The sequence below is a fragment of the Euleptes europaea genome, chromosome 3 (assembly GCF_029931775.1).
Source record: "Euleptes europaea isolate rEulEur1 chromosome 3, rEulEur1.hap1, whole genome shotgun sequence".
Classification (NCBI taxonomy): domain Eukaryota; kingdom Metazoa; phylum Chordata; class Lepidosauria; order Squamata; family Sphaerodactylidae; genus Euleptes; species Euleptes europaea.
Window position 1 is genome coordinate 60,316,593 of NC_079314.1, and position 14,291 is coordinate 60,330,883.

At 41.6% G+C, this 14,291-nt stretch overlaps 1 protein-coding gene across 5 annotated transcripts in view; it reads right to left on the reverse strand.

The window, feature by feature from the left end:
* The window catches only part of ST7 (suppression of tumorigenicity 7), a 102,654-nt gene that overhangs the window by 32,265 nt on the left and 56,098 nt on the right, over window positions 1–14,291 (reverse strand). For all 5 annotated transcript variants that reach the window (XM_056845774.1, XM_056845773.1, XM_056845771.1 and 2 more), the window contains exons 3-7: window positions 11,738–11,894; window positions 8,722–8,776; window positions 7,946–8,061; window positions 6,202–6,277; window positions 4,292–4,446 (exon numbers count right to left, since the gene is read on the reverse strand). In XM_056845774.1, coding sequence (XP_056701752.1) covers window positions 4,292–4,446; window positions 6,202–6,277; window positions 7,946–8,061; window positions 8,722–8,776; window positions 11,738–11,894 — 559 coding nt within the window. The remainder of the gene's footprint in view (window positions 1–4,291; window positions 4,447–6,201; window positions 6,278–7,945; window positions 8,062–8,721; window positions 8,777–11,737; window positions 11,895–14,291) is intronic.

Below are 14,291 nucleotides of genomic sequence, written 5' to 3' on the forward strand. Positions count from 1 at the left end.
TGTTGCTAACTGGGTTAGTCAAGAAGTACATTTGCCCAGGGGGAGAAGATTTTTTTAGCATGGTTGTGTAGCTTTCAATCAGAATAAGATAAGGAGATGTGTGAATAGATTTCCCGCAAGCTCTGAAAGAGTAATTAGAATCCACCAATTCTTATCAGTGCCACCACATTGCGAGGTTATTTTCCCAGCCTCAGTAGTTACATACCCAGCTGCTATTTGTACTGTGGGGAAAACATACAGGTACCATATGGATATGTTTCACCCCGCAGGTCAAACAGCAGTTATCAGAAGTAATGGAAGTCAAGAAAAAGACATGAGAGAAGGGTTAACCATGACATGGCTTTGACCCAAATCAGCTCCATCAACACCTGCTTGATAAGATGGAACTCCTAACATCATATCTACCTCTATTTGTAACTTTTCATGGAGGACACAGAAAGGGCTGCTAAATTTGATGTGCACACTTTTGAAGAATGAAACTTAGACAAAATACTTGGTTTGAGATGAGAAGGCAAATGGACAGGACCAAAAGAGTCCTATAATCTCTATACCATTGTTGCAAGAAGCATCCACTATAGTGGAAGTCATAAGAGAATAACAGTTGTGGTATTTCTGGTTTTTGTAATTCCGGTAACTAACCAGAGAGGTAATTTTGGCTGATTGTTGCTTGAGATAGTACCCCTACAATAACCTGAATGTAGCGTTTCGTTGGCTGTTTTGTTATTGTTTTGTGTGTTTGTCTGTGTTTTATTGGTTTTTGCTCACTACTGGTGGTATACTGCCCTTTGGAAAACTCTCCCATATTTGTAAATTGTTCTGGGTAATCCATGCTTAGTGGCTAGAGTTAACACCAAAAGATATGCTAGTTTATTGTATGAAAAATCAAGATTGCATGAAAAGCCTTTGTGTGGAAATGTTAAAAATAAACAAGAATATTCAAAGAATTAATGGAGAACTCAATTCATTAACTAACACATGAAATAAGGCATCCAGTGATGCAGATAATGTCTGACTTATTGGGTACTAGGCTATTTTAAAACCTTGGTAAGAGAAATGCCCCATGGTAGCAAGTTATGCTGTGTTACCACCCTCACCATCCCCTTTCAGCCTGCAAGCAGCCTGTGAAAAAGGCTGGAAACACTGATGTATGGGTAGTAGATGTACACATTGAACTTTTCTCATTATTAATATTAAGTTGCTCACAACCTCAACATTGTCCCTGATCATAGAGAGATTTTTTCAAATTTCAGATATGACACAAAGGGTCATCCCATAGCATCATTTAATAAAGATGTATTATTTTTAAAATCATGAGAACTGAGCACTGTGTCCTTTTGGTAATTGTAACTTGCCCTGTCTTGGACTAAACAGGAAATGTGTATTAAGTTAATCATTTATAAAATCACTAGATCAAGACAATACACCTGTTCCTGCTTAACTTCATGTCTCTTATGTGCCCACTGAAGATTTGCAGAATACAATCCTCACATTTTAAGTCCCTTCTAGTAAGAACAAAATGCATGCTTAAATTATTCAGAATTCATACTCATTTCTCCTGAAGTCATGATTATATTTTTAAGATAGATTAAGGAATAGATTGAAGGGCATGACTTGTAAAGAGAAAATAAATAAAGAGAAGAAATCGCCTCAGCTTAATTTTATATTAAATAATCATTTCTTTTCTGACGGATCTCTCAGTATTTAGTACAGGACTCAATAGCCACACACTTCCATAGGAGATCATTAAACAGGCTTGTCTTCACTTATTGATGTCTTTTTGGCAACTCAAAGAATATCCTTATAAATCAAGAAAATGTCTTTTTATTCCACAGTATGATCTGATCTGAAACATTTTGAAAGGGGTCTTGTTTACAAAATCCAGGTTGTCAGCAGTTACTGAACCACTGAATTCTTTTTTCCCCCCTGCATGAGTAGCAGACAGGCTAATTCATAAATACTTTTGCTCTGCCACACCAATTTCTTTAATCAAAGAACTATTTGCAAACAATAAATGGAACTATTGGCCTCAGATAAATTCAGAGGCTATCTAGTCAAGTCCTGTATCCTCCTAGCACTACCCTTTGCTTCTTACAGTCGAACCAGCACAATCCAGACCATAAAACTCTTAGGCAGACAAAGAACAAAGCAGTTCACAATTCAATTAAACAATTTAATAAAACTATCCACAGCTGCTACAGAAAAGTAACAGTGCAACCCTAAGAACATTTTCCTTGGAGTAAGCAGCATTAAATAGACCTGAGTAGGGTTCTTAGACCTGCTTAGCATTGTTCTGCCAGTATGGCAACTGGTGGCTAGAGGGCTGCATCTGACAATCATGCACATATGATCTGCAGACATAAAGCAGTTGGGAAGATGTGACATTTAAAGAAAGCCCTCAGACTTTTTCCTACACCAGGGGTTCCCAACCTTTTTGAGCCTGCAGGCCCTTCTGGAATTCTGACACAGTATGGTAGGTGCGGCTACAAAATGACTGCAGCAGGAGGCAGAGCCAACTACAAAATGGCTACCATGGGAGGTCAAACCAACCCAAAAACATCAGGGAGTGAGGTCATTAGGATTGCCAGATCCCTCTTCGCCATCAGAGGGAGATTCTTGGGGCAGAGCTTGTGGAGGGCGGGGTTTGGAGAGGGGAGGGACTTCAATGCCACAGAGTCCAATTGCCAAAGCAGCCATTTTTTTCAGGTGAACTGATCTCTGTCAGCTGGAGATCAGTTGTAATAGCAGGAGATATCAAACCTCTATCTGGAAGTTGGCAACCCTAGAGGTCATGCATAACTCTAATAGTAACTCTTCAATATTTCAGGCAGATCTTTTTAACAGAATGCCTGATAAAGGGAGCTTTGACTCTTGAAAGCTTATACCCTGAAGGTCTTGTTAGTCCCTAAGGTGCTACTACTGGATTCAAATCTAGCTGTTCTACTGCAGACCATGGCTATCCTCTGAAAATAATACCCAACTACTAGATCTTTAGTCTCCCCCACCAAAATCTGGAAACCTTATCAGCTATGTGGTTTTCCCACTACTTCCTATATCATGTGGGTACTACTGACTTAGGGTTGCCAACTGCCAGGTAGTAGCAGGAGATCTCCTGCTAATACAACTGATCTCCTGCTGATAGAGATCAGATCACCTGGAGAAAAATGGCCGCTTTGGCAATTGAACTCTATGGCATTGAAAACCCCGCCTTCCTCAAGCTCCGCCCCCAAAATCTCCCGGCGGTGGCGAAGAGGGACGTGGTAACCCTATACTGACTCCAAGCCTTTCTTTAACCCTTCCAGCGCACACAGCCTTCTTCTGTCAAATAATTGCATTTGCTTCTGTCAAACAATTTCATTTGCTTTCTGAAATCACTGGGCCTGCAGTAATGAGAGTCACAAGCCCTGTGTGTGTGTGTGTGTGGGGGGGAGTCAACAGCCTGCTTTTTGTGAAAAGTAGCTCCTCTGTTTACAGGCATATTGGTAATTGTTTGCATTCATTCCACACCCTGGTGTTTCCAGGCAGTCTGGAAAAAAACTTCTTAAAGTTTTAATGAGATTTTGGAGACGGCGGGGGAGAAAGTACCCTCATGCTGATGGGGCTGTTAGATTGTTCTGCTACACGGTGGCACTGGTGGCCTATCACCACACAGCATGACTCTCAGTAATAGCTGGATAATTTTTCTGGTTCTCAGCCAGTGAACTATTACTCTTTTGTTTTGGGCTATACTCCCCAAGTCTATAACCATATGTATTGGACTACTGATTTTCAATCAAGAATGCATGTTCTACATTAGAAAGACATGGCGCTCAAAAGCTAAATATTCATCCTAAATAAATTATACACATTTGATATTTTTTGAACAAATTATTCTATGTTAATTTTTTCACAATTTATTCTGATTCTTCTAGTACCAGGGGAAAGCACAGAGTTATTAAGGGCACTTAAACCCTACTCTCCATCTCTGGAAATCTTCATTTAGCCATCTTTCTGGTTCTGGAGATTTCAGCAGGCATTTCCCATCTCCCACATACTTATAAGCACATCTTCACAGCTGTATGCACAAGAAATTGCTTTTGAAAAATTAAAGCTGAAATTCTCAAAAAACTGAGTTTCATGCCCACTACCACACTCTATAGCTCTTCAATATCCCACAAATCCATGGCATATACATGACCCTGGGTACAAATACTTATGCAGTGCTCAGTCCACTTCCCTTTGAACAACCACTCTTCTTAGTGAGATGCAGAAATCTGTCTCTTACTTATATCAAGATACAGAGAAAGACTCTTACTGTGTTGGGCTTCGTATTGGGTGCCATGATGCTGCAGCTGTTGGCTACGCCTGTAACAGCCTTCACCAGCCTTCAAGGCCTGTTTAAAGAGTTTCTCTGCTTCTACAATAGTTGTTGCTTCCTCTTCTGCCAAAAGAATATAAGCAGTGGCACACCTATCAGTGAAATAAACAACAAAAGCAGTCATCAATAACAGAACTAGAAAATGTCTTAGAAAAGCATTTGCTAGGTCATACCAAGTGAACACGCAGATTTTGTTTGCCTTATTGCCACAGAATATGTGCATGATCTGGAGGGTCTCAAAATTGCACATTGAGCTCTCAGGGCCATTAGGGCTACCCCATGCTCTTCAATGCAGGAAAACAGATGTTTAAGTGACAAGTAGTGCACGTAAGATATTTGGATGGATCCTACCTCTGTCCTACTGCTCCACTGAGCAAAGTTTGAAGTCTTTCTCTAACTTAAGTGGCTCTTCTCTGTTGGAGGAAGAGCCACTTAAGTTGGAGAAAATCTCTTTAGGCTGGAGGAAGGCTCCTTGGAGGATGCTTGGATCCCACTGTTCTTCCTTTGAAGTAATTGGGACAGTCTGACCATACAAGGAGCTATATGCTTGAACTGGAGTACATTTGAGGAAGTGTAATACATTCACAGGTTACAATCCGGAGCTCTGTGTAAGTATAGGACTCCTATTTCTGGTGATGAAGATGGAGCTCTGTAAGCGCAGTATTTCCATTTAGACTAGGTAGAATCTGCTCCCCCCATACAACAGACCTGTAGGAAAAAGCAGGTTATACATCTAACAAATGTGTGATCCATCAAGCCCACCGCACTGATGCAGTGTTTCCCACCTCCTACCACCACTTGGAAGGCCCAGCTGGGACTCAGGATATGGCATGGTCCAACCATCTGCTTTAGCTGCAATGAGTGATCAGATCAGCAACAAAGGCCCTTGGTCAGAGTCCCATACATCCCATGGCTGAACATAGACTACTCCAAAGGGGCTGTAAGCAGGTAGGCAAGAAGACTGTACAGGCACACTAGGGATGCCAGCCATACCAACTGGGGGGAGGGGGGAAGCAGAGACAATTTCAAAAATCAGTATTATCGATTTTGCTTCTGCTTGTCATTATTTATTTACATCATTTGCATACTGCTTTCCAACAGCTGTTCCTTGCCCTTCGTCTTCCATAAGGGAACAATCTGAATCAGAACTCTGCCAAACTAGGTTAAGTTTAATATTCCAGTTCCAGTTCAAAATGAGCACCTGTATGCAAATGAGCATTTAGGCGTACGTTGATTATAACTTTCAGCGTATCTCCAAAGCAGCTGTTAAATAATAAACCATTGATAGGGTAACAGTCTTACCTTTACCAGACAGCAAATAAATTAAATGATAGTCGTGAGAACAAACAGGAAAGTGTGCAATCAGTGGAGTAATAAAAGAAGAATATAAATCCTAACGGAATAAAAAATGGGTGTTTCTATCTTTGTCTTTCCACACAGGTAGACTCTATGTTTGATTGGACTATTTAAGAATCTGCCAAATAATTTGTTAAGGGGTAAGGCATTATGTCATTATGTCAGGCCAAGAAGAAAAGTATTTGAAAGATTGGAATGGTTAAGAATTCTATATCATTTGGAAGCACTGGAAAAGATGGGGTGCTCTGTCCCCAGAAAGAGGGTGCACATTTCCTATTGTCATCACCACATATTTCAAGATGGTCCCTTCGTTCTAAAACTGCGAGTATCTTACTCATTACTAAAGAACTCTAATATTAACAGAAGAACAAGAGATTGATTCTCCCAGTGCCTATACATGGACAAACTACCTCAAAGCCAACTCTCAGTGTACACCTAAATCACTTAATGGATCATGCGGTAAATTTTCTAAAGATTGGAAATATACTTACTCATTTAACTCTAAGGCTTCATGTGCTGCAGATATTCTGGCCTGTGGGTTTCTCTCTCTCCATGCCTTTTGCATGACTGTGGAAAATATATATTTTTTAAATTAGAGCAGTGATTTGGCAGGGCATTACTGTAGCCTTGCCGCTTAACATCCTGTGGGGCAGGTGGTCCATGAATTCCCAAAGGATAATCAGGCACAGTCAGGGCACCTTAGCTGCTCCGGTTAACTTTTTTAGTGTCATGAGAGAAGTCTGACCCTACATCCGTGTGGGTTAATGGTGACAATAGATGCTGGATGTGCTAAGCATGGTTCATGCCAAGGGCAAGGTAGATCCTAGATACTGTGCTTGTGTTTTTTCTCTTAGTGTACATTTGAATCAGTGCCTGTTGCTGCAATGCTCATTGTGACAGGATGCCCATGTTCACTCATTTATGTGATATAATTCGGATCTCTTTCTCCATCCATATCTGCCTTTCCTCCAATCAACTCAGAGCGGCACTTGAGCTTTACAAACATACGATGGAGCAGATTAGACTGGAAGATCACAGCTTCCCAGGGATTTTACCCTGGGATCCCCACATCTACTCCCAGCTCTCTAGCTAGTGTGCTACTTTGGCTACAGGATAGGCCCCCTTCACCAGCTGCATTGGGATGCAACCCTTCCCATCTAAGAGCTCTGAGAATTATCCAAATGCTTGGGCTGGATTGATGAGTGGTTCTCTCCTATGCAATCAGTAATGGAATGGAAAGGGAGAAGGTGGAATCGCGCCGAGCAGAGGAGCCTCTGGGCTGCTGTAGCTGCATGTACAGAGGGCCAAACATGAGGTGATGTGATGCTGTGGCTAGAGTGTGGTGGTCCAGATGCGGGAAATTCAGGCTCAAAGCCCTGATGAGGGCAAGTGATTATCTCCTTGTACACCATTATGACTAAGCAGCTGTGTGTAAAGGAAGCTTTTATTTCTACTGAGTGTTGCCCATGCAGATGCTTTCTCTCCTGGCAAGGGGACAGGGTGAGCATGTACCGAAATCTGAGCCAGCTTTAGTCTGCTGCCATGTATCTCAGGCTGTGAAGACACAGGGGTTGTGCTAAGACGGCTGCCAGAGTGGCTTCTGTCTGGTTTCACCATTCAGTTGCAGGCCAAAATGTGGAGCGACCAGCACACTTGGGTAAAAATCTGCAACAAGCAGTTACAGAGGTCAGAAGAAAAGCTTACACCAGGGGCACTACCCTAAAGGAAAGGTTAGGAAAAGGGGTAACAAACAGAAAAAAATAGCTAGAGACTGGTGAATCTGGGCATTCATCAGTCATTAAAGGGGCAACTGGTCTAACACAAAAATGGTGGAGATCCTGTCCTACTCTGTGAAACCGCAGATCTAGACAAAGCAAGAGAGCCAGCATGGTGTAGTGGTTAAGAGCGGTGGATTCTAACCTGGAGAACCGGGATTGATTCCCCACTCCTCCACATAAAACCTGCTGGGTGACCTTGGGCCAGTCACAGTTCTCTCAGAACTCTCTCAGCCCATACAGAGGCATGCAATGGCAAACCACCTCTGAACATCTCTTGCCTTGAAAACCCTACGGGGTCGCCATAAGTCAGATGTGACTTAACAGCACTTTTCACCACCACAGACAAAGCGAGCCGATGAGGCACAAGAACAGAGTTGGGTAATTTTCTTGTTCCTTATTTCTTAAAATAGACTTTGTGTTCACAAACTCAAAAGTGTCCAAACAGTGAGATTCTTACTGGCATCTGCAGGCCTTAAATGGTCTGTATCACATGTAAAGAATGTTTGATGATCCTGCGCTGAAAGATTCATATCGTAGTACGTCAAGGGTTCTCTTCCAGTCACCCAAGTATACCTGCAGAGGCCCCAAAGTCAGACAGTTTGGTTAAGTAAAGGTACAGCATGCATTCCATATAGGAGATGACAGGAATGAACATTGCATAAGCATCTCTGTAAATTCCCCCCACGTTTCTCCTCATTGAATGGTCTGTCTTTACCCTGTTCATACTACCTGATATATTGGTCTACTGGAAGGCTCTTTAGTTGTGCTTGGTTAAAGGAAAAAGGGGCACTGAGTTATTGTCCTGCTTAGTTGTCTATAAACTAAAAACAAGATCAATAAAAAATAAAAAAGGAAATCTGTTTTTAAGGGGATCTTGAATACAGATTCATATGGAATACAAACAGGCAACATAGCTCAGCCCTAACTAATTTTTATCCATTTTTTTTTATATACCTTTGCCTTAAATGAGAAGCAATTGAACATTTTCCATTGAGCCTGGTTCTTGGTTGGGTACAGAAGTCTCACATGTGGTTGCGAGCTTTTGTGTAAATCTGTTTCATGGGTTACGGTAATGCTTGAGCTCGGTTAAGACGGGTTTTTGAAGAATTGTACACACCAGCAGTAATGTTCCTTGGATGAGGTCCTTGGATCCTCAGTGGCAATAAACAAGCGCTAAAAAGTACTTTCTGAAGTGGCTACTGCGTTTTATCAACAGTTCTATGCAGCACTTACCGGTTGTATTCAGCTCCTCTGAACAGGTTTAGTGGGTTTCGCCAGACTTTGCATTCTGTCACAGTGGGGGAGAAAACATAAAACTCGAATCATTTATTTAATTCTTGCTTCATTTAGAAACACAACTGTCTTCAAATAAATAAGTCATTACAGTTGTACTCCATATACAAAATCAGAGGTACCAGCATTTATTCACTATGATAGGAAGCACATGTGAGAGGCACGTAGATATGAATAAATGAAACTGCCTTATATTGAATTAGACAAATGGTCTACTTAACCCAGTGTTGTCTGCTCTGCAGTAGCCCTCTAAGTAGTCAAATATACATGGTTGTCTTCCCCCACTCCCATTCTATACACAGTTCCCTGGTTTACAGATATCAATACAGAACACTGCAACTATCTCAGAAAAACGTCTGAGATGTTTCCTTTGTATACTAAATATGTACCCGTGGGTATGCATTTGTGCTTCTCTCTTTCAAAACATGCACGACAACATGTTAAAATAATTTTTAAAAACCCTTTCCTTTTACTATATTTACAGATAAAAACAAAGCATAAAAATAAAAAATGAGTCCTCAGGATGGGGGGACAGGACAGATAAAAGGAGTCCCAAAGGATAAGTATTACTTCTACTTAAACGCCATATAGGCATTTTGCTTTCCAGAGCTCTCCAAAAACCAGTTTCTTGTATAAGCTAGGGGACATATTCTAGAATGCGGTTTTTAATATTGTCTTAACTTTGCAGTCATGCCCTAGAAGTGAGTCCTGGCTCAAAATTCACCATGAGTGTTTAGCTAAAACATACAGTCCTTTTATGGCTGCTTTTTCATGACAGCTTCATGCTGCCAGTGATTTCACTCCAGAAAACTACTCACCAAATGCAATTTGCTGCCCTGGTTACAATTTCAGTGTGATTGTGAGGGGCGAGACAGTTCACTGGTGGGGTTATGGAATAGAAAACCCAGGCAATTAATGTAATCCCTGAGGGCTTGCGTATTTCTTCAGTAAAATTAGACTGTCTAGTTAATACCGTAAATCAATTGAAGTTTCTACCACAATCTGCTACTTTAATTCTTGCTGTGCTACTAGGGGTGGGGTGAGTGGGAATAAACCGTACCAGCTGCTGACCTTGAAAAAGTTAGAACCAAACAAGTACTGACAAGGTATATTAATATTGATCTGCCGAGGAAAATGCACAGTGAAATCTTAGGAAAACAAAAAAGTAGCAGGCATTACAGATGTCCAGTAGGAGTATTCAAATATATTTTAAAGTCCAAGGCCATGGGAGAGGGGAAATCTATTACAGCAAGTTCACTGGAAAAAGACTAACGTAGTTAATAAAATTATTCTTAAACCTGCATTTCAACTGTGTGTTTCAAGTCTTTGTTTCAATAGAAAATGGCAGCTTGCAGGTCAGGAAAAAAATATGCTCTTCGTCACGGCACATTGTTTTGGTCTAGACTGCAAGATCTGTTCTGCTTGTTTTGCCGGAGCAGAATGAGTTGCATACCGGACCAGCAACTTGCTTCCCTGGGAAGCCACTCTGACAATTGGAGGGAGGGGTAGATGACTAAGGTCTCCCTCCAAAAGGCACCCAAAGCTGTCTGCTAGCAAAGCCTACTTCTACTCCCTCCACACCCTTTCTTATGGCAAATGAACAACAGATGGATAACCCCTCTAGTGGTTCAGATTTGGCCAAGGGGCTTTCCATCTATGACTCCCCAAATAGAAGGTCTGCCAGTTTTAGTCAGAGCCAGTCCCTAACAATTTGAGCTAGAAATGTTCAACATGCGTAGTAAATGTTTACCACTCATGAGACCATTCCATGTGAGTGTGTAGTGTGGCCAGACAAAGCTGTGATGGCTCCTTTGAAGACCCATCCAGGAAGCAACAGGAGATAAAGTGGTTTAGCCACCACTTTCCTAGAAGGGATCATGGGGGGAATCTAGAAGGAACCAAAGGGGAAAGAGACACAGCTGTTATCACCCAGCTTTGGTGCAACCACATGGGTTTCTGAAGTGCTGGAGAGAAAATCCTACCCTTCGCTTCCCAATCATATGTCAGGGAAAGATCAGACTTTTGTATTGCCATTGTAATAATTCTATCTTAAAAAAAAAAAAAAGATCAACATCTATTGTCGAAGGCTTTCACGGTCAGAGTTCATTGGTTCTTGTAGGTTATCCGGGCTGTGTGACCGTGGTCTTGGTATTTTCTTTCCTGACGTTTCGCCAGCAGCTGTGGCAGGCATCTTCAGAGGAGTCCTCTGAAGATGCCTGCCACAGCTGCTGGCGAAACGTCAGGAAAGAAAATACCAAGACCACAATCACACAGCCCGGATAACCTACAAGAACCAAAGATCAACATCTAATTATTTAAAAAAAAGTAGGTATTTTAACAGTACTAGGAAATGGAAAGGATGTTTTTAGGACGTCCTTGTATGCAACAAAGCATGCATCTTATAGTCAGGATGCACTCCTAGGAAAGAGATGCCTACCAGACTGGGCACCAGGACTTGGAACAACAGAAGGATCCACAAGAGTGGCCTTCAGTCTTTCAGATCTGGACCAACCTTTAAGCCCTAGGCAGCAGCACGGGATCCACTAAGCTGGAAGTATGTGATATCACAGTCATTTGAAAGACCTCTGCCGGTCTGAGTAGACAATACTGACTTTGATGGACCAAGGGTCTGATTCAGTGTAAGGCAGCTTCATGTGTTCACGTGACAGGACAAGGGTCAGGCAGAGTAGTGGTGGGACAGGGGGCAGCAGAGCAAGAAAGCTGCAGACAAGAAACACAAACCAAGCACCAGGGGGTAGCGGAGAGGAACTCACTCCTGGGCTTTTGTCATAGTGTATTTTCAACATAATTACCATTCTGCCTCTTCCTTTATACGTATTTTTGGGAAAGAGTTCATTATATAAGAATTAGGAAGATGTTGTTTTGCATGTCTTGCATTTACAAAAAAAGTGGCAGTTACAATTAACAACTTGTACAATATTTAGAAAAATCCTACCTGAAACGCTCTGACGATTTGAATCTGAATCCCCATTGCTTGTATTTGAGTTGGTGGGAGAGTTGTCCACCCCACCCAGCAGAGGGCGTAAGTGACTCACAGAGACCTGCTCAATGAATGATGTCCCATACTTGCGGAAATACCACCATTCAAATATCTGAAATAGAAGCAGAAGAAAATGAAACATACCCAATTTTATTTTTCCTACCTCCAAAGTAAAATTTCTACCCATTGTTCATATTTTAACATCTTTCCACTCTACATTTAAACATATTTTCAGATGTAATATTGTCATTATTTGTGCAGTTGCCTCGGTGTTCAAGATACCTTTAGAGAGACTTAAGAAAAACAGACAGGTTCCTAGAAGGGTTGCCAAGTCCCTGCGCAATGATGACACTTCTGGTGCGATGCAGAAGTGCCAGCATCGCACCAGGGAGACACTCTAGCACTTGCCCCAAAACTCTATGGTTCCCTGAGGTGCTGCCAGCACTTCCTCATCACACTGGAAGTGACATCATCATGCAGGGGCCCAGATCACTCCCCCATTCGGCCGGCCGGCCGGCCAAACAGCTGAGTGTCAGAAGGCAGCAGCAAGAAGCACTGCCATCAGAGGGCACCTAGGAACCCTCGTTACAAGGATCTTACAATCTAAAATGGATAATGAGAAAAACAACTTAGATGGGGTGTGGTAGGGGAGAAAGAAGGTCATGGAAAAAGAAGGGTAGATGTATATGGGCTAATCCAGTAACACATAAAGTAAAACATGGCTACATATTAGATTAAATGGATGAGTCAACAGCCACACACGTTAAGAATAGGTTTTGAGCAGATATTAGAAAGGAGGAAGAGAAATAGTATTATGTCCCAGTTCAGGTAGCAGAGGCAGAGAGAATTAATGGAATTGTGACAGAGGGCAAGAGACCCTCAGGCAGCTATGGGTGGTAGAGGTGAAGAAATGTAGCTGATGTGCAAGGCTATGTTGGAGGCCAAATGTAGGACCAGCCCATGGAGAGTTGCAGAATTGATCAGGAGCTTGTGTTGGAAACAGAAGGGGATGGGAAACCATTTCCTATCTACTTCTCGTCATCTCCTAGAATCTATACAACATGCCTACAGCAGCGTGCTGTGGTGGTTAAGAGAGGTGGTTTGGAGCAGTGGACTCAGATCTGGAGAACCGGGTTTGATTCCCCACTCCTCCACATGAGCGGTGGAGGCTAATCTGGTGAACTGGGTTGGTTTCCCCACTCCTACACACGAAGCCTGCTGGGTGACCTTGGGCAACTTACAGCTCTGTTTGAGCTCTCTCAGCCCCACCCACCTCACTGGGTGTCTGTTGTGGGGAGGGGAAGGGAAGGTGATTGTAAGCCTGATTGAGTCTCCCTTAAGTGGTAGAGAAAATCGGCATATAAAAACTAACTCTTCTTCTTCTAAAATATGTATAAAAAATAATAAGCTTATGCTTTGCTTGGGTCTTTGGAAATCAGAAAGCTCACTCAGGAATTTCCTAGTTATAAATGTTCAAAAAATATCTGTTTATCTATTTTCTTATTTTAAGTACTTTTGTTTGGTCCTATTAATCTTATTGAGATAGATTACTAGAAACAATACCAGAACCGGGAAGTGACACAGTCCTTGGTTTATCTGGTTGATACTGGTATGCATACCTTGTATGGAAGGCTAACACAGCCCAGAAAAGAACAAGCAGAAAGTATTACTCACCAGTGGGCTCTTTAATTTTATAAATTTTATAGAATATATTAGGCAGAGTCAAAATCGAATACATCCCTATGTACATACCTGGGTTGTTATTATTCTGCTATAATACTGTTATACATGTTGATTTATGTATTGGTATGCATTATAAGTGATATTATTAGACCACTGATGAAGGCCAGGGAGCCGAAACACGTTTGGATTGTGGTTTTAGTTTATCAACCTGTATTAGTTGCCATTTGTGCTTTATTTTAATATAATTTACAACTGCTTTGTTCAGAAGAAAATTTTGTAAGAAGGTTAATTATGTACCATGGAATAATGTCAGTTCAAGGAATACCCAAGGTGCCTTAATTAAGTAATGAACTCCCTTTGCTTGAAAACAACAAGGCAAGGAAGGTCTCTGAATAGGTTCCGCAAATAGTTACTTTTCAAATATCTCTGTCACTAGTCTGAAGAGAACCTGCAACTCTAGTGAAAATATTTTAGTTTGTATGTCCTGTGGCCATAAACTATAACACAGATGGTGCTGTTTTCCTGCTGGACCCTTTCTTTGGGTGTTTAGCTAATCTGATATCTCCTTGACAAATTACAAAATACAGTACACTTTATAATAGATTTGCCAAGCCAACCCATGGGAGGCTGGAGGGGAATGTAAGTGACGTCATTCTTCTCTAGGAATTGCCAGAAAGTCTATGGTAAAACCACAGAGTTTCCAGTGATTCCTAGACAGGAGTGATCTCACTTCTGGGTTTTCCCCAGAACTGACAGCATGCTGTCAACCTGACAGCCATTTTTAAAACAAAAATTAAAGTAAGGCTTGCAACCTTACTTTAACCCT